General features: G+C 39.2%; 1 protein-coding gene across 4 annotated transcripts in view; it reads right to left on the bottom strand.

The window, feature by feature from the left end:
- Positions 1-756: 756 nt before the first annotated feature.
- Positions 757-27,420, bottom strand: part of tmem131 (transmembrane protein 131) — a 109,509-nt gene continuing 82,845 nt past the window's right edge. Inside the window, exons 22-41 of one of the 4 annotated variants that reach the window (XM_031895745.1) lie at positions 27,263-27,377; positions 24,398-24,536; positions 24,145-24,254; positions 23,204-23,270; positions 22,286-22,437; positions 20,772-20,914; positions 19,821-20,007; positions 14,605-14,790; positions 13,670-13,828; positions 12,012-12,595; positions 10,607-10,782; positions 10,290-10,417; positions 9,950-10,092; positions 9,673-9,828; positions 8,091-8,250; positions 7,146-7,264; positions 6,697-6,796; positions 5,923-6,026; positions 4,863-5,023; positions 757-1,815 (exon numbers count right to left, since the gene is read on the bottom strand). In XM_031895745.1, coding sequence (XP_031751605.1) covers positions 1,516-1,815; positions 4,863-5,023; positions 5,923-6,026; positions 6,697-6,796; positions 7,146-7,264; positions 8,091-8,250; positions 9,673-9,828; positions 9,950-10,092; positions 10,290-10,417; positions 10,607-10,782; positions 12,012-12,595; positions 13,670-13,828; positions 14,605-14,790; positions 19,821-20,007; positions 20,772-20,914; positions 22,286-22,437; positions 23,204-23,270; positions 24,145-24,254; positions 24,398-24,536; positions 27,263-27,377 — 3,389 coding nt within the window. In that variant the 3' untranslated portion in view covers positions 757-1,515. 4 annotated transcript variants of the gene reach the window in all.

Below are 27,420 nucleotides of genomic sequence, written 5' to 3' on the forward strand. Positions count from 1 at the left end.
CAGTAAATATTGATCCTTAACAAAACCATGCACTCTGTGATTATTTTATATAGCTTTGAACCCAAACAAACCAACAAGCATTGAGAGGCATCGGTGCCCCTCATATCCACTGTTAAACATACAGCCATCTTTAAATTTTCCCTGGAGGTGTGGCCTGATGGTCTCCATGAGTAATTGTGCAATGCAGAGCAGTAGGGCGGGCAGGGGAGTGGGCCCTTGACTTGTGTACCCCAGTCTGCCACGGTACATGTTTGGCAGACGACTCCTTTAATTCTGCACCAGATGTAGGAACTTAGAGCAACCAATAACATGTTTACTTCAAATACTGGTAAGCACAGCCTATTGGTTGATACTGGTTACTGGGATTGATCTATATTCACATACACAACTTAGAAATTACCATAAACATTACTCTGCAAAATAACCAGTTTTCAATAATATTGAACTGCAGCATCCCAATTACAGCTGGTCTGGGAGCCACACTGCATTAAGCTTTTTTTGTTACGAAATGAGAGGAAAACAATATGATTTGAAAGAGATGGACATTGGCTGAATGAAGTTGCTATGCTGTGTGTAGATGTGGGCTTGTTTTTGTGTGGAGGGGGGGCTAATAATTCCCTTGCGGTACATCATTCCCAAAGATCAGGCCTGTTGTTTGTTGAGACCATGGTACAGTGAGCCTGAATGGTAAATCAGCTTACCCATTTACTGCCTGATGAGTGTGTAATGGAAAAAAAGAGAGCTCCAGACATGGAATTACTGAAAAAAGCTTCATTTATTTAAGGTACAACATAAAGTTGCATGAATTGCCCCACTAACCTCGTTTTTAATCACAAGATTTTTTTGTTGAGCAATTCAACTTAACTATAAAATGCATCCCGGTAGATAACCAAGAACACAAATGGAAGAGCTGCACAGCCATAACATCCCGCTTTCTGCACTCTCATCTTGCTGCATTTTGTTCACTTAGCCGGCACAGAAACAAACTTTGCATGAAAAATACTCAGCATTGTAGCACAGGCGGCTATGTGCCTTTATTAGAAACATAATACTGGGGAGATCCTCGCTTGTCACATAAAAAAAATAGATCTCTTTTTCCTTGGTGATGCTTATCTGACGGGGCTGATATTGTTCACTCTGGGCCAATTATTACAGGGCTCAGTGGCAACATAAATAAATAAACATGGAGGGGGAGGAAACGGAACAGCTATAAACAGTCTGTGTGGGTAACTTCTGTAAGGCAAGGACTTTGCCAAATATTTTTTTTGCCCTTCTTAAAACGGAACAGCAATATCAAGTAAACAGAACAGAAGGCAAAAGGGAGAATTAAAACCAGTAGAAGTTATACTTAAGAGGTGGATTCTAAGAAGGCCAGGTGTTGGAATTTAAAAAAAAAAATCAAATAAAACACCATTAAGATAAAAAGCCTGTTTGAAAGAACAAACGGACACTCATCCAATCAAATCACAGGCAGTTTTTTCTGCTCCACGAAAAGAGACCAAATTCACCAGAGCTCTAATTATCAGGTGGGTAATGGGTGTTGGGCCATGGATCAGAGCTTCTCCTCCCAATGGTGGGACTCCAAATCCTCCAAGGATTGTAAGTCTGGCCTCCGATGGCGTCGGGGTTGTGTGAAACAGCTGCCGAAGCAGAGTTGGAGGAAGAGCAGACGCTTTCACTGCCCATCAGATCAATGCCAGGAAGAGTGTTGGCAGGAGTGCTGTATGGAAGGCTGTTGTTAGGGTTGCTTGACCATATGGAACTGCTGAAAGGGGTGGTTGTAGACCAGAGACTGCTAGTGTTCCCAAGGATAGACTGTAAAAAAACAAAAAAAAAAACAAATAGAATTTTCTAACAATTTAGAATGGGAGTAGATGTTACATAGTAAAGGTTATTTTGTACACACAATAATAGCAATAATAAAAGAAAAAACAGCACGGAGCAATGAACAAAGCACCTTAACTTTTAGGGCTGTATTTACAAATTGGACCAAAGAAGCCTGGGCCTAGGACAGCAGCCATAATAGATGGTGTTTCCTAAGTCAGGGTAGGGCTAAACCGGGGGATATGTGTCATTGGAAGGGTGGCAGAGGAGGTACTACGGTTTTTAGCATTTTACATAGTTGGTATTTCCTTTGCATGCTTTGGTCCCTTCCCCATGTTTTAATGGGGCATCATAAGTAGGGAATTATGTTACATTGTTATGTTATTATATATTATGTTACATTGTTCAAAAGATTGTTTTCTAATGTGCTCACAGCACCCTCTGCTGACCACGAAGGAGAGTACAGATACCATTTCCAGTAACAATATTGATAGGGGACGCTATAATATAGTACTCTGTAGTATTATACCAATAGGGTATTGCGCAGACAGCGCTACATTCATTTATGTCACCTCAACCACAATAAATCCAAGTCGATGGAAAAACAAGAATATATATATGTATTTTTTTTTTTTTGTAATATTAACACCTGATTTGAATTTCAGGTACAGTGCTCTAAAAAAGAGAAAACCCATAATCCAGATAAATTAAGTTTTTATTACTGAAAAAATTCTATTATATTCTTTTTGACAGTTGTCATTACATTTTTTTATAGTCTGAGATGTAAAATGGGTAATCAGTGTGTGATCATATCATCCTGATTTGGCCCAGTATGTTGGTGGCAAGCTGCCCAAACTAACAGATCTTAAAGATTATGACCATGGAACATAATAACCTGGGTGGAGCTTTATTTAGGCAACAGATAAAACACATTCGAGTGGAGTGTAAATACATTTAAAAAAAAAAAAAACTAGCCTTTCTGCCTTATATAAAATATATTTAAGCACAAAGAAAGACTTGGTGGTCAGTACACGTTTTAGAGTTCATTGTTGTATTATGCTGTTTGAGAGGAAATGAAATGATTCATCACAGCGTACAAACCTTTCCTTTATACTGGCCATGCCAACAACATTCTGTTTAAAGGAGACATATTGGATAAATGGAAAAAACCTTAATTTTGTAGGCAGTTATGAATAATATAAGGTGCTGGTTTCACTTTGGGCTAAAATTGAATACAGTTTTCAAAAATGGCCTCCCTATAGATCCTCTCAGGTCCCTGTGTTTCAAATGAGGGGTGGGCGTACCCTAACGGTCCCTGCCAGAAGCACAGTAGGAGGGGGAGAGCCAATCACAGCCCTGCATTCACACAAGCAAAGACAGGCTTCAGTTCCCTATCAGGTCAGCCTAGCTGCTGATTGGTTCCTATCCTACAGTGCACATCCACAGAATTCAGCCAGCAGGAAGTGGAACAGATGGGCGGGACTAGTGAGGTTTTGGGGGAATTTTTCAATAAATCAGTCCGAAACACAACTTTTTTTAAGCACAATCCTTCTATGTTTAGAGGAGTATAATTTACTGGTACATTCTTAATTTTTACATGATATGTCTCCTTTAAAGCAGCCATATTGCAGCCATGGGATTAATATATTATCACTGTGACATAGAGAAAGGGATGTAACTGTTGTAACAGACTTATATGTGCTAAGGCTAGCAGTACAGCAGCTCAAACACTGGTATTGTAAATATTTAGAAATAGAATGTTCTGTGTAAATAATAAACTGTTGGTGTTAATTGGTGAGGAGTACAGGAAATAATTTGCTAATAATTTAATGCAGTGTTTTTCAACCTTTTTTGGGCAAAGGCACACTTGTTTCATGAAAAAAAATCACGAGGCACACCACCATTAGAAAATGTTAAAAAATGTAACTCTGTGCCCAGCAGCAGTGCCCCCCTAGTACATGGTGCCAAGAGCAGTGCCCCCCTAGTACATTGGTGCCAGCAGCAGTGCCCCCTAGTACATTGGTGCCCAGAGCAGTGCCCCCCTAGTACATTGGTGCCAAGAGCAGTGCCCCCCTAGTACATTGGTGCCAAGAGCAGTGCCCCCCTAGTACATTGGTGCCAAGAGCAGTGCCCCCCTAGTACATGGTGCCAGAGCAGTGCCCCCCTAGTACATTGGTGCCAAGAGCAGTGCCCCCCTAGTACATTGGTGCCAAGAGCAGTGCCCCCCTAGTACATTGGTGCCAAGAGCAGTGCCCCCCTAGTACATTGGTGCCCAGCAGCAGTGCCCCCCTAGTACATTGGTGCCCAGCAGCAGTGCCCCCCTAGTACATTGGTGCCAAGAGCAGTGCCCCCCTAGTACGTTGGTGCCCAGCAGCAGTGCCCCCCAGTACATTGGTGCCAAGAGCCAGCCTCCCTAGTACATTGGTGCCCAGCAGCAGTGCCCCCATAAGTCAGTGTGCCCCGTGGCCCCCCCTAATACATTGGTGCCCAGCAGCATTTTACTTCTGCTCTTCGGCGGCTTCTCCGGTGGCTTCAGCAGCATCTTCGTATCCCTCAGGCGCGACGCCTCTGCACTTCTGCCTACACGCGACCGCACACAGGCCCTTTTATAAGGTTGCGCCCCGTGCATACTGACGTCACCCGTACACACGGGGCGCAACCAATGACAGGGCCCGGATTTTATTAAAGGGGGCCCGAGCTACTAAGAAAAACTGTAGCATCGCCGGGCCCCCTTTGAAAGTAAAAATTGCGGCCCTGCCTACGGCACACCAGTCAACATCTCGCGGCACACTAGTGTGCCACGGAACAGTGGTTGAAAAACGCTGATTTAATGAAAGACTATGTTTTCCGTTTACCTATCTGTCACAGATGATCTGTTGGAGTTGCAGAGATCATAGAGCAGAACTCCCAATGCCCATAAATAATTCACAGTATGCCCATTACACACTAATGAATAACACACATTGATTGTGAAGGTTGCCACTGCCAACGTACTGTAGTAGGATGAGATGCCATCTTGCAAACACAGTGCTACTTACAGGTGATGCATGGGTGGGAGATCCTGTGCTGGTTGGCCATGTGGGAACAGGGTCAGTGCTGGGTGCATCCCAGATTGATGATGTTGACTCAAACTCACTCCATTTCTTCTGAGGATCAGGGCCATAGGCTGATCTTGGAAATGCCAAATTATTAAACACCTCTGTAGGGAAAGGACAAACCGTGTGAAACAGAAGTCCAACCAGTGTGTGAACAAACTGAAATATTAGACATGCATGAGATATAAAAACCAGTTTTCTAACAAGAGAGACAAGAGAGTTAAGTGGATACTATCACACTAGCACTATCACATTCTCTAAGTATATAAGCAATACATAAAAACAAAGTCTTGTTCTGATTCTTCTTGCTTGAAAGGAGTTAGGCTTGCTTTGGTTTCCTTTTAGCTAGATACTTCCGTTGGCACTTATAGGTACTGTCAGATATTCTATTTAGCCATGATGCTCAGCAAATAGCACTGATTTGTTTGCGCAGGTTGATGGCTTTAACAAGCAGATCTGAAGTGAAGAGAAGATGTGTTCCTCTGCTGATGCACCAACCAAAAACATATACAGGACAGGAAAATGCCCCTTTAAGTGTCTTTAAGTGCTGTATTGGAAATAATTGGCATATGACATGAGTGGATACTCATGTCATATGCCAATTATTTCCAATACAGCACAGATCTGCCCAATGTCTGCAGACAGTGACAGCATTTGCATCTTCCCATCATTGAGCACAAGGCGAGGGTTGTGGCACAAAAATACACATGTGGGATCAGGTTGTATACCATTAGCCTTACATTGGCATAATATTGGTTACTACTCAGCAATGCTCAGATCAACACAAAAAAGACCTTGATTGCTGTTTATAGTGCTCATCATGCAGTTGGCCCATATGGATCTTCTCAGTAGCAAAAAATCAGTGGGCCCATTGCAACTAGAACCTTAAAAGGAGAAGGAAATGCATATTGGCATTTTACTGCCAATAAATTAGTCAAAATAGTGCAAGCTAGAAAGCTATATTTATTCTGCAGAAAGCATTACTATACCCGAATATACTCACCCCCTGTTAAGTTGAAGGAATTGCTGGGTCCAAAAGCAGAGAATGATTTAAGTGGAACTAAGTCTGGGCTGTTGGGACTGCTGATGGGGCTCCATAGGCCAGAGCTAAGCAGGAAAGTAAAATGTAAAAATTAGCCAACTTCTAAACTTAGTGGGTAGTAACCCATAGCAACCAATCAGTGGTTAGATTTTTCCAGACAGCTGCAGGGTAAACACTGAAAGCAATCATCTGATTGGTTGCCATAAGTTACAGCCCAGGTGTAAACACTTAGCACTTTACCTTTATGCAGCAAGCTACCAGACTTTATCAGGCAATAAACATAATGGCATGCATTTGTAGCCTGGTAGTTTGTATACTGTCTTTCTGTTGTATGTTTTTAACATAGATGCACAGCAGTGCACAGAAACCTGGACCTTGTGACCACAGGTCCATTATTCAATGCCGATACCAGAATGTTACATATAAGCCAGCCAACATAAAGCTTGGCACCACAGTAATATGCGCTTTGCTTTCTCTTACTATTATATCTCCTCTACTGACTGTTCTCTATTCTGTGGCTTCTTGTGACAGTGTTTATATCTCTTACTTCTCTGATATTCCCCTTTTCAAGGCCACAAGTAATTAGCAACTAAACCTAGGTTCAATAAAGCTGATCCAAATGACTTATCTCCTGAGCTACTCATCCAAATAAAGACAGTAAGACAAAAACTTCTGAATAAGCCATACAAAATGAAACAATAGGTAAGGGCTAAATGGGAAGAAAGTCATGCTTACCTATCAGAGCCATCGCTGTCAAGGGAAATGGTATGAGAGACACAAATGTTGCTTGGGGCATCACATTTAGTAACGGCTGGTTTTGCCACTCCATTACCACCTGTTAAAAATGACAGAAATAATATAAACTGTGTAAAAAAGTAAAGTAGTAAAAAAATGCTGCAGATGCCATTTCTTCTGTAAACTGATTTCAGGGCCCACCTTAAAAAGTAGGGAAGCACCGAATCCACTATTTTAGTAGTAAGATTCGTCAGAATACTGAATCAGAGTTTCCATATCCAAATTAGGAAAAATAAGGGTTCAAGACAACCGTGCATGATGAAAAATGTTTAATTTCATTGTTTATGTGACAAAAAGTCACATGATTTTATGGATGAATCCTGCTGAAAAAGGCTGAATCCCATACCAAATCCTGGATTCGCTGCATCCCTATTAAAAAGCAAAATTACCTGGGTTTTTGTCATATCCTGCAGCTACAGCAGCAAAGGTAGGGTTGCCATTTCGTCCAGGTAAGGAGGTTGCCTTAGTTAGCTTGTGTTTGGTACCAGTAAGGTTGCTCCTTAGATCACTATAAAAATAAAGACAAAGCCTATTTTTCAGAAAATAATGTACTAAACTAGAATGGCAGCTTTAGTGGGCTTCTAACTTTTATTTTGTTTGAAGAACACGAATTGAACTCAGAGAATTCTGTTTCTCCCAGAAATGTCACTCTGGTCATTACATACAAAATATATTTACATAGAAAAAAAGGGCATTAATATTTTGGAACAACTATCATCATGGAATGAAACAAACAGAGCAATTGCCCTCTTAGGAGAGACTATTATTTTAATGCTTTTTCCCAAAAGCTAAACTATATAATAATCCTTATGTCATAAATAAAGGATGATTAAGGTACCCTCATCTGCTGCAGAGCATGGCAAACACTTGTGCTAGTGGCAGCATTGCATGAGAATGCTGACTTTCATGTACCCAAATAAGAGCTGCCTACCAGCACAAGACTCTTCTAGCGCAACAGTTAGTATTAAAATTGATCAAGGTCTCTGAGGAAGTGCGCTGTCACGAAACGCGTAAAACCTCAAGCTGTGTTTTTACGATGTGCAAATAAAGGTTGATCGATTTTTAATACTAACTGCTTTTTATGCTGACCTAGAGTGCACTGCCAATGTGTGTAGTTTTGTGACAGGTTTTTAATCTGCACCCAACCCTAACCTTCTGCCTGCCAAGCTGCACCCAAAGTACCCAGATGATGTCACAAAAAGCTGGGCTGGCATGAGGATGTCATCAGAGGTGGAGGGGTTCACGTGCATCACAAAATTTTTAACCTGCCTAAACCCATGCCTGGGACTAAGCTTCCCGCCCCCCACCACTAGTGTTTATTGGCAAGTACTTACAGATTATTTGTGCTATTGACAATGCTGCTGTAGCTGCCTCTTGCCACAAAGCTTGCCGAGGGGGGAGGGGACGGAGAGGTAGGAGCAGGTGAGGTTTGTCGTTGTTTCAAAAAGTCATCTGCATGGTGTGTTCGTAAAGACAGTTTATAAAGGCTGTCTGCTGCTAAAACAAAATGGCAGAGAGAAAGAGAGGTTACTAAAATTGCAAGAAATTCACTGCTGCAGAGTTGCAAAGTTACTCCTTCAACTACAACTGTAACCATAATTGACAACTAAATAACTAAAGGTCCCCATACACCATAAGATCCGCTCGCTTGGCGATGTCGCCAAGCGAGCGGATCTTCACCCGATATCCCCACCTACGGGTGGGCGATATCGGGTAGCACATTTGGGTAGTACATTTGTGGCCATGGGGCAGTCGGTTCGGGGACCGAATCAACGAGCCGATGTGGTCCCCGATCAGACTGGATTTTCTAACCTGGCCGATCGAGATCTGGACAATTTCAGGCCAGATATTGGTCGGCCAGGCCGCTCTGTTCTGCCCATACACGGGCCGATTAGCTGCCGAATCGGTCCAAAGGACCGATATCGGCAGCTATAATCGGCCCGTGTATGGGGACCTTAACAAACCATGTGTATCTTAGAATACCATACTGGTGGAGAACAAAGCAATGCTTGGTGTCTCTACGTCCCCCTGCAGAAAACTCCTCCAAGGGGGCCTGGTGCGACCAGACCCTCCTGACCCACACACCATGCTGCTATTTTTAAAGGTAAGAAAATGGGCAGGGAAGGGGGATTATGGTTCAGCAGGCCCTGCAATTCTGGCCCCCCTAGTTATGCCACTGAAGCTGGGCATTTACAGAACAATATGTTTGGTCGTTTTGAACAGGAAATGTATGGGGGTGGAATGACTAGATTTACAATTTTTTTCCCCTTTGCACAAACAGGAAAATGTATGGGACAAAAATGACCAGATTTACACATTTAAATTCATGCTTACTAAAAATAGATTGCTCATTGTTTATGTCAGTTAGTTGAACTGAACCAAATGTTGGGCTCAAATATTTAAACACCATCAGCCATGTACATGATCTCTGGAAGAAGCAGAGAGCACACTGTATTCAAACTTGCTACGTAAATGAATAGTCTCCTAATGATGGACTAAAGGTGATGTTATAGCACCTAAGCTACCTCTTTTATCTGTGGAGACTGATTTATGCTTCTACTATGCCACATAATTATATGTGTTTATACACTGTTATGTCAGATCTCTAATCTTTTGTAGTAGCAATCTCAAATTGTTTAATAATATTATGCCATAAAAAAGATGAACCTGTCTTTTCAACTTCCTTTACTATATAAATAACTATGCAGTCTCAGTTCTAGTAAAAGCTACAGCGCAAGGAGTATGTGGGGACTGGCATTTACATGTCTTCTTTAATGAAAATGAAAAGAAAGAGTTATAACAGCTTCTGAACTTAAGTACATGAGAAGCTTTGCCAAGAACCAAATGAAGTCTTGTGTTAAATAGAGCAAAACTACAAGCAATACATTGATCCAAGTGATAAACAGGTATACTCACAGCTGCCTGCTTTATGAATTGGCACAGAGTCCCACTCTGGCGGTGGGGAATCTTTCTCCCCTTCTGAACTGCTGGTGTTGCCCAGTTCCTGACCAGTGCGACAAGGGAGATATTTTGCCAGTGACTGCCTGTTGTCCACTAACTTACTGCTGGTACCTGCAGACAAACATTAACACACCAAGCAGTGTAAGATGCTCAGCAGAAACAGTGTAAGACAACAATAGGAGCGTTTATTAGTAACCTGCATCAAAAACAAATGAAAAAAAGAGCAAAATACCTCTTGCTTTCTGCAAAGTCTTTGGTTTTGAACCATTCAGTAATGGGTTCTGTACTGTAATTTTGGAGAAATTTTTGCGTTGCTTGTTTTCAAGAGGTGTGGTATATGGTAATTCCAAGGAGCTGAAATGGTGAAATACATGACTGAAAAGGAGATTAGCCAGCAGAGCAGCAGACACATTGCTTGCCATGCTCTACTAGAAATAAGGTAATAAATTCATCTTTTAGGAATACTCAGGAAGTCATTTAGATAGAGTGAACTCAAGAGTGGATACAAGACTGGCAAAAGTGCAGATATTGGTATAAAGGGTACATTATTGTGTAGTAGTTCTGCTACTCACCTTTGCTTAACCTCCGGAATGCTTTCTTTTTTGTTGTTTGCGGCTTTCTTGCCTTTCGGCTTCACCTTCAAAATTTCTCTTTCTGATTTAACAGGAATGGTTTGTTTTCCCTTTAACTTTTCCCCATCCTGCACAGAGAGGAATACAACAGAATAAGAACATGAGGTATTCCTAAAAATATTCTATTACGTTTTATTTTTAGTTTCCAGATTTTTGAATTTCAGATCTGATTCCAGCCTTTGGCATGTATGCCTCTACACCTCCATTAACTTCATATAAAAACACATTTTGGAAGCACATAAAAATAAACACTGCACCTCTTTGACAGGGGGCTCAGTATCAGGATTAGAGGTTTCTGTAGTGGTTGAGGAGCTGTCGTCATCAGCAAGGGAGTCTTTAAGCTCATCCTCCAGCTGCTTGCCTTTTATTCTTCTGTCTTTCTCTTCTTGCTTCTTTTGAAATTTGGATTTGTGCATAACAGATCTTGTTTTCCCTGTTGAGATGGAGGTATGTTAATTGGTGCTTTGGCCATAATTATAAAACTTAAACAAAAGTACTATCTTCATTTAAAATAGAATTGTATGAACCAGAGCATATGAATGCGCCAATAACTGTGCATTTCACAAAGTTAATGTTAGATAAATGTTATTAGAGTTAATTAAATAGAAAACAGAAATGATTTTTTATAGCTGTCTGCCACTCTACCCAACTTGGTAAGTCAAGAGAAATTAATTCACAGATCAGATATAAATGGATATGGCTAAAGGCTATTTGGCATAACAAATAAGAAGTGCCTCCAAAATCAAGTGAATCCAAAAGTCATCCCAATGTAATTCAGTTAAAGGCAACTTATGATCCATGAACAGAAAAGTTAGACAGTTCTGGTAGCAGTTCAGCAGTTCAGTAGCAAGTCTCAAACTGAATGTCAATTAAGGTACTATGTGGGATAGAGAACTATTTTCTCTTACAAATATACTTTATCAAAGCCCAGCCTAAAGGGCAATTAAGGTGGGATCTGGGATGAAAACGTATGTCCTATCCTAGATATTCTTGAAATTGTGTATGAATGACTTGCACACCAATAGACCAAAGGTGGGTTTCCAATGGGGCTTTGAAAAATGTAAAAAGTGTTCTGTTGCCTTATTTAAATAGTCCAATATCCAGAAACAATGATTTTATTTTTTTCTAGTGATTTCTTGTAATTTCAGTCCTCATTTTACTTTTTGCAGGGGAAAACATTATGCATATATTGATGGAACCACAAAAAATGGTGTACAATGGAGAAAACTTAAAGTGTGAATGTAAAATTGAGGTTTTACTGTATTTTCTTTTTATACAATTTCCAGTTTAATACTGTAGCTCCCTTTTCTTTTAACTCTATGTGGCCATTCTCAAGTCATGATGCACACTTCCTTGCATGCAGATTCCTTATAGCATAAAAATATTTTAACAAACCTACAGATACTGGAGCAACTACTATGGCACTGTCTGCCTGTACATCATCAGGTATACTTTATACATAACAATGAATTTCCCATTTAGCAGTCTAAAAATATATTCTTTATATCCTTTTTAATGAAAAATTCTCCAAACAATAAATCAACTTCACTCATAAAGGCAACCATGAAGTAAAGAAATGTTCTATAGGTGCAAAAACTATGCCTTTACATTTTACATCTACACTGTCTTACAAACAGACAAAATTCTCATGATACTATTTACCTTTATTTTTAAGCACTGGAGATGGGGGCTGTTCTGTAAACACATCTGAATGTGTGATTTCAGACTGATCAAAGTCTTTATCCATAGCTTCTATAAGATTAGTTATATCAGAATCATCTGAGCTATGCCGGGCATTACTGCTGCTAGCCCGAAAGTACTCTGGATGGGAAGTATTACTGGTCACCGGCTGTGAGATTTCTGCTTGCTGTTCTGCTTGGGGTGGAGGCACTGCTGGTGATGGTGTAGATGGAAGCTGTTCCTGTGACACTTGATTCTGACTCAGTCTTGTGCCCCTGGTGCGCCTGGTTAAAGCTTGGTTTTGAACAACTGTATTTGAGTCTGTTTGCGGGGAAGGGGCTTTACTACTTGGTTGTGCAACAGCTGCTTGTGAAGATAATTTGCTTGCTATATTTGAGCTGTTCTTTGGCCGACTGAGTTCTGCGTCAGGAGCACTCCTACTGTTCTGCAGGTTGGATACTGGGTTGCATGGCTTCTGATTACCTGCGCCAGTCCTCGTGGAGGTACTCCCTGTGTATAGCCCTCTGTTAGAACTGTGATTGGAGTCTGATCCAACGGAATTAAAGCTAAAACAGTACAAGAAATATATTACTGAAGATGTAAACAAAATGTAAATCCTAATCTCCAGCAAAAACTGGTCAGTTCCAAACATAACCAAGAACACTCCATTTTATTGTTACCCAAAGGCAAACAGTATAGTTTGTTGCCATAGGGTTGCCAGTGCTGTAAAGTCTTCCTTTTTTGTGACTTCTCAGTGTCTACAGCCTTAGGGGTATGAGTACTGCAAAAAGAATTCTTAAGGGAGAACTAAACCCTAAAAATGAATATGGGTATAAATTACATGTTTTATATACTGAACTTATTGCACCAGCCTAAAGGTTCAGCATCTCTATAGTTGTAATGATTCAGGCCCTCAAAGTTGCGCACAGGAGCTCCCCATCTTGGAATCTGTTAGAAGTGTCAGTGACACTGCACATGCTCAGTTTACTCTGGGCAGCTGTTGAGAAGCTAAGCTTAGGGTTTGTTGCAAATAATCAAGCAGAAAATGAGGTTTGTCTGTCATATAAGCTGATACTACAGGTCTTATTATTCAATTCTGAGGCAAATTACATTGGTTTCAGAGCTGTCCCTACTAGTAATCTGTATTATTTACTAATCAGCCTTATATTGTGACGCTTGTATATACAGTATATTGTGTAGGTCACTAAGCTCAGGTAACTGACAGCAGCACAGAGCATGTGCAGGGAATCAGCAGAAAAGAAGATGGGGAGGTACTGGGGCATCTTTGGAGGCGCAGATCTTCATCTGTTGTTGCCTTGGGCTGGTACAGAAGCCAACAATATTTCTGTTCTGCTTTTTTAGTTCTCCTTTAATTTCCTGTGGCAGAACTGAGAGCATGCCTTCTTGCTACATTTTGAGATATATTTAATTTTTTTTTCATGCACCTTTTCCTTATTTCAAACTGCATGAATGAAATTACCCCTTGAAAAAACAAAAAGTAAAACAACTACATTCCCTTTCTCACTCTACTACAGTACCTTAGATTATAAGCTGGACAGAGACTGTACTTGATATATGCATTGGCACTATATAGATAACAATAAATTATTTGCAAATCCCCAATTAACAAAGTAACTTGCCTGCTTTCTGATGAAATGCCCACAATTCTTCTGAGGTCAAAGGGTCGTCCAAAAACAATGGAAGGGTGTGCGGATTCAAAGGAAAGCCGCCTTTTAAACGGTTCCCATATCCCTTGAGCTTCTAAGTAAGCTGTAACAATTACTAATAGAAACAGCAAACTGCAGGGGACAAAAAAAGGGGAAAAAAAGTTACAATTTTATTTTTGTGAGTTAGTGAACTTAATTTACTAGGTAATAAAGTTGTTGTCGATATATAATAAAGTAACAGCGGATGACTGATCACCCCAAAATGCTTTAGCGCCAGCAAGGAGAAAACTTTGTGTGACTTTGTGAAAAACAAAATGGCATGTATGCCTTTCCACTGGCAATTCACTGTATTGCCAGTGAAAATGCATTTAAAGAAGAGTAGTTGCCCACAGTAGCAGAGATTTAACCACAGGCAACTAATCTCCCTTTTTGACATTAGCCTTAAAAGGTGTGTGTTTATTCACCAAGGGGATTCCTAGAAGGTTTAGGGAAGGAGGGTGCATATAGGTATAGGTTTTTTTTGTAAAGTTTTACAGATAGTTTAAAGCTTAGGGAAAGAGTATTGACAAAGAAAAGTGTGCTTCAAGTGTTGAGAACAAGGAGCAGGGGTTTAAAGATTTATGGAAGGAGCAGAATGGTTTATCATAAGGATTCAGGTTTAGGGAAGGAGAAACAGGGTTTTATGTTTCAGGAAAAGATAATAGCTGAAAAGTAACTGGCAATGTTTGGTAAAGCAGCCGTAAGGAGTTTTCTAAATGTTAGCAATGATGTCTCAAATTGAAATTATGTATATCAAAATGCAAATATATACATATAGGTTATATTTCATACAAAATATGTAGAGTTTCAATTTTATGGCTCATACTCACTTTATATTTGCAAAAACAAGCTAAAACAGAGATACGTGCCTCATTATCCCTGAGATGATGACATAAAGTGCCAGTTCCCAGTTGGGTCGTGGAAGTGCTTCTGCGCATGTAGCTAGCATGTGATATGGAAGGGACGCATTTAATATAAAAACAAACTCAGAACCACCTTCTGTTACAATTCTAAGTTCACGGATCACTCGTGAGGAGGTGAAATCTGGTGTAAACCTTAAAAGGACCAGAATAAAAAAAAAGTGTCAGAACATAAAGATCTGCTAACCTATGCGAGCACACATAAGAAGACATGTTTCTGTGAAGAACACAGTCTGTTGTGTATCTCCATCACTAGTGTGGGTGCGCATTTAGACAATAATGATATAATATGATCTACCTTACGATTATGTTGCAGAGACAACAAGGAAATTACTAAGACACTACATTTTAAACACACTAACTTTGGCAATAAAAACGCATCTCTGCAACATATTAACTGGGAGAGACTCAGAGGCTTAGAGACAGAAGTAAAATGCAATGTCTTTAAGGCATTTACGTTACCTAGGTCAGCCAAAAATGTAATTAGGTACAAAAAGGTCAATAAAGAATGCAAAAAAGCAACAGTACAAGCTAAAATAGTGAATGAAAAGGACATTGCAGTGAGGAGCAAAATAAATCCAAAATTATTTTTTAAATATGTAAATAGTAAAAAAAAAAAAAAAAAATGCAAAAAGGGGGTGAGAGAATCAGTATCAGAAGAAGATAACTATTGGCTGACACAAATGAGGAGCCTGCTAATGAAGGCTTCCTTTAGAACAGACCCAGTTCTATGAATGTAACTAATAAAAGCTGGTTGACTCAGGAGAAAGACTAGAACATGTAAAAGTTCTAGGATTTGATGATGTTCACCCCAGGGTACTAAAAGAGTTTAGCACAATTAAATCTGTCCTTATTGAAACAGAGATTCTGTTCTTACCCTGAAAATATATGCCTATTAGTTTAACATTAGTGGTGCAAAAGCTTTTAGAGGGGTAATAAGGGATAAGATACTGCAATACATTTCACGATACTATAAGTTTATGCCAGCATGATTTTACATGCAATACATGGAACATTTTTTAATTTGACCAGTGTTAGTGGAGTACCGCAGGGGTTTCTCCTTGGTCCTTTGCTTTTTAAAAATGTGTTTATTAATGACGTTGAGGTGAGCATTGTAAATACTATCTTTTATTGTTAAAAATACTAAATTGTGGTAAACTGTGTATTTTCCATGAAGGATGTTGCTGCTTTGCAAAGACATTTGAGAAAGTTGAAAAACTGAGCAGCAAACGGGCAAGTCAGCTTTAATGTTGATAAAGGCAAGGCATACAAATGCTATTTATAAACCAAACTGAAGTATGTTGTGGTCCTCGAAAAGGATTTTAGGGATTTTGGGAAATAAAGCTGTCTAACTCTAGGCATTGTTAGCCAGTAGCTACTAAAGCAGATACAATACTGGCTTGTATAAAAAAAGGGGCATAACCTTAAAGGATGAAAACATAATTTTGGTTCTATATAGACCGCTGGTAAGGCCTCACATTGAGTATGCAGTGCAGTTTTGGGCCCCAGCCCCAAGGAAGAATATTAATGAGCTGGAGAGAGTGCAGAGACTGCAACTAAACTGGTAAGTAGAATGGAACAATACTAACTAAGATGGAAGCCTGTCAAGGTTCAGGTTGCCTACCCTGGAGAAAAGGAGCTTGTGACAGTACATGATTACTCTTTACAAATACACTAGAGGACATTATAGACAGATAGCGGAGGATCTTTTTTTCACACAGAAAATAACAAAGACCCAGAGGTCACTGCATAATACTTGAGGGAATAACTTTTACTTGAAAAAGCAAAATTGTATCTTCATGGTGAGGGCAGCAAGGTTGTGAAATACACTGCTAGTGTTGTTATGGCAAATTCTGTTAATGCCTTTAAGAGTGGCTGGGATGATTTCCTAGACAGAGATTTATAGTTAGTTAGACATATAGAGAAAGAGTACCGCACACTTAGGGACTTGGTGCAAAAGAAAAAAAGTTTATTGAAAAAAAACTCCAACGTTTCGAGTACAAACAGTACTCTTCTTCAGGTACAAACCAACAGACTGAATACAAACACACAATTTAAGTACCCTTCCACAAAAATGGTGCCAAAAAAGTGAAGTGGAGTGAAAATAGGTGAATATATAGTGTTATAAGTGTTGCAGTTAAGTGTAAGTGTACATGTATCAAGTGAAAGAATGTTGCAAGAAGTATCTAAACATTAAAGTTTAGGGAATAAGTTTCATACAACATATCAGGGACAAACAGAGCAACAACAGCAGGACTCAAGGGAGAATAGTATCGAATTGCCCACATAAACTCCTGAAGGACACAGTCATGCGTGTTTGAAACACTGTAACAGTATGTGATCTCTCAATCATCATTTGGAGCGAATTGCGTCACTTGCACGAGCAGTGCCCAATCATGGACGCACCAAATAATGAAATTACACAGGACAAGCGCTACTTAGCAGGCATGCATATATATATATATATGTTGCAAGAAGACAGGCACTCACGTATAAGTAGGTCCAAGGGAGCCTGGGTGCAGTCCCAAAATAATAGATGGAATAGCTGTAGAGAGAGTCCGCACTCACAGGTCTTAAGAAAATATAGAAGTTTTATTCAAATCAACATCTTGATTTGAATAAAACTTCTATATTTTCTTAAGACCTGTGAGTGCGGACTCTCTCTACAGCTATATATATATATATATATATACAGGCTCGGATGACGGCACACACAGGGTTTGCATATGAAAGTCACTGGGTCAAATGAAAATTAATTGCATCAGAGGTTTATTAGTTCCAACGTTTCAGCTCCACACAGGAGCTTTCGTCAAGCTCCTGTGTGGAGCTGAAACGTTGGAACTAATAAACCTCTGATGCAATTAATTTTCATTTGACCCAGTGACTTTCATATGCAAACCCTGTGTGTGCCGTCATCCGAGCCTGTATATTGTTTTTGAGCACAGGCACCCAGGTATCAACTTTTAACTAATGGTGTGCTGCTTACTAGCTTTTTTTCTATATATATATATATATATATACACACACACACCTTTAGAAAGCACTCACAGCATAGGCATCTCAAAGTTCAGTTCTCTATTCAGACATGTTGTCTACACGTTTCAATCCCCACGGGGCCATCATCAGGATATATATATTAGGGATTAGGGATATTACATAATGGTCAGAGAATGGGGATTGGGCACCTAATTTCACATGCTAGGGTACACAGGTATATAGATGTGATGCACTATTGTTTTTTATCCTTGAGAAAGGTCCTAACAAGGACCGAAACGTTGGTTTTAACAATATATCTGCAATAAAAAAATTTTTGATGAAACATTGAAGGGTGTGCTGGCCACAGATGATTATTTTCTATGCATACATAATTTTGGCTAAGCACCCCACAGAATATTGAGCCTTGGAGTGCGGACACCATTTGGATTGATATATATATATATATATATATATATATATATATATATATATATATATATATATATATATATATATATATATATATATATATATATATAGAGCATGAAATAATCCATGGCCGGCACACCCTTTAAGGGTGTGCCGGCCATGGATTATTTCATGCTAAATATTCAGATTTTGGCTGTGCACCCCACAGAATACTAAAGCCTTGGAGTGCAGACACCATCAGGACTGATTATATATATATATATATATATATATATATATATATATTTTTTTTTTTTTTTTTTTTTTTTTAAATCTAAGTGTAGCTAAGGTCTATTGGTCTTAGTGAAGTCGTTTGCACATGGATAGAAAACTGGCTACAGGATCGGATACAGAGGGTGGTTGTTAATGGCACATTCTCTACTTGGAATAAGGTCCTCAGTGGGGTCCCTCAGGGTTCTGTACTGGGTCTACTTTTGTTTAATTTGTTCATAAATGACTTAGGGGAGGGTATTATGAGTAATGTATCAGTGTTTGCAGATGACACAAAACTCTGCAGACCAGTCAATTCTATCCAGGATGTGACATCCCTGCAGCAGGATCTTGACCAACTGGCAATCTGGGCAGCTAAGTGGCAGATGAGATTTAATGTGGATAAATGTAAGGTCATGCACCTGGGATGTAAAAATATGCAAGCCCCGTATACCCTTAATGGGACTGCACTAGGCAAATCCATAATGGAGAAGGACCTTGGAGTCCTTGTAGATAATAAACTTGGCTGTAGCAAGCAATGCCAGGCAGCAGCTACAAGGGCAAACAAGGTTTTGAGCTGTATTAAAAGGGGTATAGATTCACGGGAGGAGGGGGTTATTCTTCCCCTTTACAGAGCGCTGGTAAGGCCCCATCTAGAATATGCTGTTCAGTTCTGGTCTCCAGTGCTCAAACGGGACATTATTGAGTTAGAGAGGGTCCAGAGAAGGGCAACTAAGCTGGTAAAGGGTATGGAAAGTCTCAGTTATGAAGAAAGACTGGCCAAGTTGGGTCTGTTTACACTGGAGAAGAGGCGCTTAAGAGGTGACATGATAACTATGTATAAATATATAAAGGGATCATATAATAACCTTTCTAATGTTTTATTTACCAGTAGGTCCTTCCAACGGACACGAGGGCACCCACTCCGTTTAGAGGAAGGGAGGTTCCATTTAAATATTCGGAAAGGATTTTTTACAGTGAGAGCTGTGAAGTTGTGGAATTCCCCCCCCGAATCAGTCGTACTGGCTGATACATTATATAACTTTAAGAAGGGGCTGGATGGATTCTTAGCAAGTGAGGGAATACACGGTTATGGGAGATAGCTCTTAGTACAAGTTGATCCAGGGACTAGTCCGATTGCCATCTTGGAGTCAGGAAGGAATTTTTTCCCCTCTGCGGCAAATTAGAGAGGCTTCAGATGGGGTTTTTTGCCTTCCTCTGGATCAACTAGTAGTTAGGCAGGTTATATATAGGCATTATGGTTGAACTTTTTTCAACCCAACTTACTATGTTACTATGTGTATAGATAGCTCTGTATATATATTTGTACATATATGCAATGATGGTCATTTGGAGAGGTTGAACTTGAGGAACTTTTGTCTTTTTTCCAACTCAAATTAATTAAGTAACCATGTTGTTAGATATCCACGCAGTATGGACAGAAATATACCTTAAAAAAAAAACCGTGGTGCACATATATATAAATACAGATGATTGCAAAGAATACTTACAATATGGTAACCTCCCTTGAGGCATTAGGACCTAGTGCAAATTCATTGCAATTCAAAATCTTGAATCCATATCCTTCACAGGAATATCCACTGATTTCCATGGATTTAACAGTCACGTCAAGCTGTCCTGTGTTTTCAAGTTTAAATGTCCTTTTCATTGTGAAGTTTGGTTCTCTGTGTTTAATTTCTATCCAAGGGAGAAAAACAGGTCTAATGTATTTAAATTTGTCTATCCGGCTATAGATGCTAAAGCAAATTCTCACATCACTACATGAACAGAAAATACATTCTGTAATAAATGGACACATGCAAAAGACAAATAGATAGTTTAACTAAACACTTCATAGCTATTGCAACTAGATATATCTGTTTATATTATGTGTATAATGTAATTTAGGTGGTCACTTTTTTAAAGAATTAAATCACATTGTAAGAGGAGGGGTAGGTTGCTAGGGTACAGATCAAACACATTGTTAATAAGCATATAAAGTATCTATCCATTAATATATAAAGGCTTTTTTTTAGCCTATATCAAATGTTACTATATTCAGTCTGCAATACAGAACAAAAATAAAAGACATTAAGGGAACATACTCTGGCTTAACATTTGTTACTGTAAGGGCAGTCAGCCATATTGGTTGGGGCACCTTCCTTTACATGCCATAACTGACAGGACACAGCTTTGCCTTCTAGAATTGTGCAAAGTTACAGAATGTAGAAGCTAAAGCCAACAAAAATAAACCAATAGGATTGTTCTGCCTCAAATAAGGAGTAACTATATCTTAGTTGTGATCAAGTACAAGCTTCTGTTTTATTATTACAGAGAAAAAGATAATCATTTTGAAAAAAATTGATCAAAATGGAATCTATGGGAGATGACCTTTTTCGTAATTTGGAGCTTTCTGGATAACAGGTTTTTGGACAATGGATCTGATCCAAGAGAACACTTACTGTCTGTGCAGTCTTTCAGAAAAGCTTCTGTGATTTTAAAGCGCAATGAGCTTCCAGGGCCTGGGGGTTTTCCCGCAACCTTAAGGTTTTCCTTTGCTCCCTGCCCTTCAACCATAATCACATCAATTACAGTTAAATTATTTCTGGAAAATAACAGAAAACATTGCAGTTTAGTTTGTTTACAGAAAATTGTTTTGGAAAAAAAATGGTCAATATAGTACAAAACTGCTGATTCTACAAAATCTTTTATTATTCTAAACAAGGGCATGCCATCACCTTACTGTTGTGCCATTGTCAAAAAGTGTATTCATATGCTTTATATACTAGAACTATCCTAAAAAAAACCAAGCTGTTCTTTTATATTACAGTATATTAGAAACATTTCAAAATAAAAATGGCAAGTTTGCATACAATCGTATAGCCAAATATAAATGTTGCCTTAATATTTTCACTAGGCTGCACATGGAAAATTTAATCTCTCTCTCTAGGTCAAGTGATGCCTACAATGATAAGAGCAGTTATTGTGCTCTAGTATAATGTAACTTTTACTAATGTCTTAGCATCAGAGTTGTACAACACAAGTCATGAATTGTGACTGGCGGCAGATTCTTATTATCAGATATAAAACACTTGTCAGAAAAATGAATTTGTTTTTGGGGGGAAAGTTTTGTCCAATACTCAAATTCATTTATTGCACATATATACTTCTTACTTGAGGCTTTAGGTGGCACAAGATGCCACTGTTTTCACATTTTCTGGCCACCACCTTAATCCCCCTGCAAGATGAGAGCAGGGGTGCAGCAGCCCAGCAGAAATGTGGCATTTTCAGCCGCAATGAATACTATATATTTGCCATATGTATAGCTGCAGCAAGAAGGATCCTTAATAGGGAGACAAATATATTTTGCTTGGCATTTTTGACTAGAAAGAATTGTACAAGTAGATATTAATTTTAAATGAGGCTTATTTACCAACTGGGCAAATCTGCACCTGGGCAGTAATCCATGGCAAACAATCAAATTTGGCTTTCACTGTTCTACTTGCAGATAACTGAAAAAAAATATCACAGATTGGTTCCTATGGGTATCTGCCCAAGCACACTGTTTATAAAGGAGCCCCAGTGTAGAGATTATTGATGAACAGTGCATAACAACCATTGCAACAAACCACCAATCATCTTTCTGCAGGTTTAAAAAGTGCATTTGACTTATTTCTGTGTTAGTGAACTGGTGCAAAATTGGTCAGTGTTAGTGAAGATTTCTAGTAGTTACAGCTTTCTCTGGAGATTTTTCACTGCTCAAACAAAAGGCAAAAATAACTAAAAGATAAAAAGCTTCCCCCTAAGGTGGAGGAAATACACACGCACAAAGAATATACTTCATTTTTAAACAAGAGTCTATCTATAAAGATTTATGTCTGTACATGTCTTTCATGTCTATCAGCTGCCATTCTCTGTTTCTGTCCCAGTGAGTTCTAATCATTAATGATTATTCCTTACAAGAAAGTATACTTACCTAACAATAAGTAAAGAGGATACCGTTTGATTCTGAACTGGAGTGAATTTTAATTTCACATTTTGTTTCTCCCCAGACTTTAAAACAAGGTTCAGTACGGAGTGGCGTGAGGAGCCCTCCACAAAGCTGTGACTGCTCTGCACAGGGTTTACCTTGCAAGGTTCAAAAAAAATACAGATCAATTACCTTACAGTATAGAAGTATATACAACAGATAAAAAGTGCATTGTGTTTCACTTTAATCCTAAGGGGGAAAAAAAACACTCTAGAAAAGTATTGGAACAGACATCACTGCAGCTGTTTTCTACTGGAAGGCATCACTGGTCAAAATGCCCCATGTGCCACTAAATTAACAGAAAATGCATCATGGTACGCGTTTGGGACCTGTTATCAGAATGCTCAGGACTTGGGGTTTTCCTGGATAAGAGGTCTTTCTGTAATTTGAATCACCATACCTTAATTCTACTAAAACATCACTTAAACATTTATTAATCCCAATAGGATTGTTTTGCCTGAATTAAGGATTAATTATATCTTAGTTGGGATCAAGTACAAAGCACTGTCTTATTATTAGAGAGAAACAAGGAAAGTTTCAAATTTTGAATTTTTTTTTTTAATTAAAAAATTAAAGCATATGGCTTTCCCGTAACTGGAACTTTCTGGATAACAGGTGTCTGTATAATGGATTCCACCTGTATCTTAAAAAAAACAGACAAACATCTCTCCAAGCATGCATCTTCCTCCACCCTATATGGGAGAATATGAAAAATGCCTTAACACAGGTAGTTCCTTATACAATTCACTCATGAATAAAACTCACCCTAACAGGCAGACATGGACAAACAAATACAAAAGAAACATGCCCTAATGCACAGCACTGCAAATTAAACCCTCATTTAAATACTCCCTAAATACTTACATTATTTCTGAAGACTTGGAATTCAAGGGTTTTCAGGTCTATATCAACTGACTTACTAATGTTAAATCTGGGGGAAAATAGAAAGTTAGTTTTTACTTACAAACACAAAATAAAGAGGTTAAAGAAATGACATGACAGATAAATGATGTATGTGCAATATGTGTCTATATATATATATATATATATACATATACATATCTTAGTGTGGTACTGCATTACAAAGACAAATATCAAAGTGTAGGTGATCCACAATCCCAAATGATGTTGGGCAGAGTGCAGGATTCAATAAACAGTGGCGATTAAACATTTTTAAAGATTAAACTCAAAAGAAATGTGAAAATTGTGTGTGGTGCAGTAAAACAGTAAAAAAAAAAAAAAGTGTCCCACACTAAGCAAAAGCTAGTTCCTGTCTTCTGCTGTGGGTAAACTTTTGAGTTTTGCAGTTGGCGCCTTAGTAACTAATTCCAACATAATCACAGATTAATAGAGGGTAGCTATTGCAGGTAAACAGAATGGACATGGTAGTAACTAAACATGAATCAAATATCTAATTGGTAACATTAATATTTTAGGCATATCAGTTATTTCAGTTTTTCTTACTCTACACACAGTATAAAGCCCAATTTGATTCTGAACAGTGCATTGCCATTACTAAGCAGCAGACTCTGTGGGCTTGCTAAATGTGCTGTGGGATATCATATCATCAGATACAGTGCTCAGACCATGCAACCATATAAGGCAAGCTAATACGATAAATAGGCAAAAAGTGTTTAAATATACAGCACAGGCAAAAAACTTTAACAATTTCAGTCAAAGTTATCTGTGGCCAAATAGGCACCTGCAAGATCTGGTTGTTCTGGCAACTGCAAAATCATCAGTTCTGGCCAATGATCGGTGTATCTGGCCACTTATGTAGTCAACTGAAAGTACTGTGAACATACCTGTCTATTATTCTTTCTAACAAGAATGAATTGTTAGAATAGAGAGCCAGTGGAAGGATCTGGATGTAAACTGGAGCATCAGAAGGATTTTCTAAAAACATTTCTTCCACCTATTGCATAAAAATAAAAATATAGTTTCTTCTACATCAAATAAACTCATTTTTTTCTGAAAGATAATATAATTCTGGATACACAGGGAATTTGCTGTGAAAGCCTTTCTGATGTGAACTGCAGCAGCTCCATTAACACTTACTGTTGAGCTGTTGGTATTCGTCAATGGAAAGCGAATATATCTTGATGAACTAACAACTGAAGGCCACATAAGTTCAGCTTTCACATCTGAAAGGATATTTTTCTGGAGGTCAGTGTCAACCTCAAACGCAGCTTCAAGTCTGGAGGCATAAATAAAGATACTTTTCAGCACTGGAAATACTAAATCTTTTGGATGGTTATGAAGAGCAATGCATTAATCCCAATGCCATTCAACATACTGTGAAGAACTATGCATAAAAGTTAATCAAAGACTACACATGAGTATACAGGATGGTCTCAGAGTGTCTCTAAGGCCTTTTACAAACCAGCTCCTTAAGCTTTTTACAGTATATTAAGAAGTTTAAATTCTGCTGCTTTTCTGCATATCAGTCCTTGCTGTAGCCGCAACAAGATTCTCCCACCTACTGAAGTCAAGGCCTTCCATACCACATCATATCAGTTCCTCCAAAGAGGGTACTCAGGTTGCTTATCTTTTTTTTTATATAATAATTTGGCTTTAATGTCGACTTAAACAATTTTTACTGGAAAAGCAAACACAATTTTATTTATTTCTTCGGAGTATTCCGAAGAAACTGATGCAAACACAGGAAAAACAAACTCCTTGCAGACTATGCAATTTGTAATAAAGCCCAAAATGCTAGCACTGTAAGGGCAATGGCGCGCAGGGAGATTAGTTGTCCGCAATAAATCTGTGCTACCACTGGCTAATCTACCCAAAATGCTTTCCCCCTGACAATGTAAATCATTGAAGGGGAAACATATGCATTACCTTATTTTTCCTGAAGTCACCCAAAGTTGCCTCGCAAGTTTCAAATCACCCTGTGCGCCATGGCCTTTAGGCAGCACTGCTCCTTATGCCCCACCCCATTCAATTAAATGTACCTTAGATCAGGGGTCCCCAACCGCCAGGCCGTGGACGGCATGGCAGTGGGCTGCATCAGTTCCCGCAGCAAACAAAAACCACGCGACGCACACCTAAACAAGCTAAAGCTAAACTAGATTACCTTTTTTAATCCACTGAGCTATGCATCACAATATTCTCCTTCTCAATCTTTTAAAAACTCTAATAACCACTACTTTCTCTCCACACTCTTAACCTCATCTATTTAAGGCTAATGCTCCATGGAGAGAAATGCCTTGCCACCGGGCAAAAAAGTAAATCACTGGTGGAAATGCATACGTATTGCTTTGTTTTTCCAAAGTCACACAAACTTTTCTCCTGCAGGCAACTTCAGGTGACTTCTGAAAACCAAGCAACACATTTGCCTTTCCCCCAGCGATTCACATTGTTGCTGGTGTAAAGGCATTTTGGAGAAATTAGTCGCCCACGGTAGCAGAGATTTATTGCGGGTGACATTTTTCCGTGGGGCATTCGCCTATTTAAAGGGTCAGAACACCCCCTTTTCTGTGTGTTATAAGGACTCTACACCATCAGGCTGAAACTGTGGCCACCAATGCAGAGGTTAAAGAGAAGGAATAAAAACATCTGTAAACATGTAAGTACCCAGACTGGGCTTTGATCAAAACTAAATCAAAGACAATCAAAAAGACCAGAATAACACACAGAAGGGAGGAACATTGCAGGTGAAGCAACATAGTCATCCATATGTTGCTGGAACATCAGAAAAACTTAGGAGAATTTTCAACAAACATTGCATTCCTGTGTGTTTCAAACCCAGAAGTTGGTGCACCCTAAAGACCCTACACCAAAGCACATGAAAAGTAATGTGGTCTATGCTGTCCAGTGTAGTGAAGAGTGCTCTGACTTATACATTGGGGAGACAAACCAACCTCAATTCTCTGGTAAGAGAATAGCCCAACAAAGGAGGGCTAACTCCTCAGGACAAGACTCCACAGTCTATCTACACCTCAAGGAAAAAGGACACTCTTTTGAGGAGAGTGACGTGCTTATTTTGGACCGAGAGGACAGATGGTTTGAAAGAGGTGTAAAAGAGGCCATTTATGCCAGCCTGGAAAAACCATCCCTGACAGAGGAGGGGGTCTGCGACACCGCTTGTCAACAACATAAAATTTCGCTTTGACATCCTTACCCCATGCGATTCGTCATTGCCACTGCCACGTAATAACAAGCGACGGGGGGCAATGACAAATGAGCGTGGACTAGGGGTAGGCAGGAGAGGCTCCTGCATGGCACCCCCCAATCGTTGCGCTCTAGGCAGCTGCCTCTTCTGCCTACCCCTAGTTCCGGCCCTGGACTGTACTACCCTCAAGGGTTTAAATGCCGGGGAATTCCCTACCAGTCACTTGAACTGAAAAAAGCCACTCGGATGAGTGGTGAAACATTTTCAAGAAAAAAAACTCAGAAAAGTCCAGTTGTTTTAGACTTAATTCTATTAGATACTGTATATCATGACCTGGATGAATGACAATCTTCATAGACATCAGGTTTCATGTATGTACACAAGTGCAGCTGCGGTCCCTGCAACTTTCCCCACAGATAGTTGCCTGTAAAACCACTTTCATTAATGGTACTTGTGTCAAAATCTGCTCCTTGTACTTCCCTATAGATATGCTTGGCGCCTCTGTTCCAAATCGAATGTTGCTGTGCCAATTGATGCCGGAGTTACTGCCACCTCCTGACATGGCAGTAGCTTCAGGGTCCTTTTGCACCCAGCATAAACAGGAACAGCACACTTGTCATACGAATGAACTGTTGCACTAAGATACCTATTAATCCTTACCACTGCTGTTAGCCTTATGCACCTATTCCTGAGTTCCGTTTTTTGAGAATAAAGTGCTAACATCCTTTAAGAGGCATCTACTACTACTACTATGATTAATGTGCTGGCTGCAAATACATTCAACTAATTGAAGGTTTACTTACAAATGATCAGAATTTTCACGAATTTCTGACCACTTCTTGTATAAATTCTCATAATAATCCCAGTCAGAATCCCACAAGTCCTCTTGCATTGCTAAATGTTGTCCCTTAGATTCACCTAGGAGGTAAAAACATGTAAGTTTTATTAACATGTAATGAGC

Source organism: Xenopus tropicalis, chromosome 2 (assembly GCF_000004195.4).
Source record: "Xenopus tropicalis strain Nigerian chromosome 2, UCB_Xtro_10.0, whole genome shotgun sequence".
Classification (NCBI taxonomy): Eukaryota; Metazoa; Chordata; class Amphibia; order Anura; family Pipidae; genus Xenopus; species Xenopus tropicalis.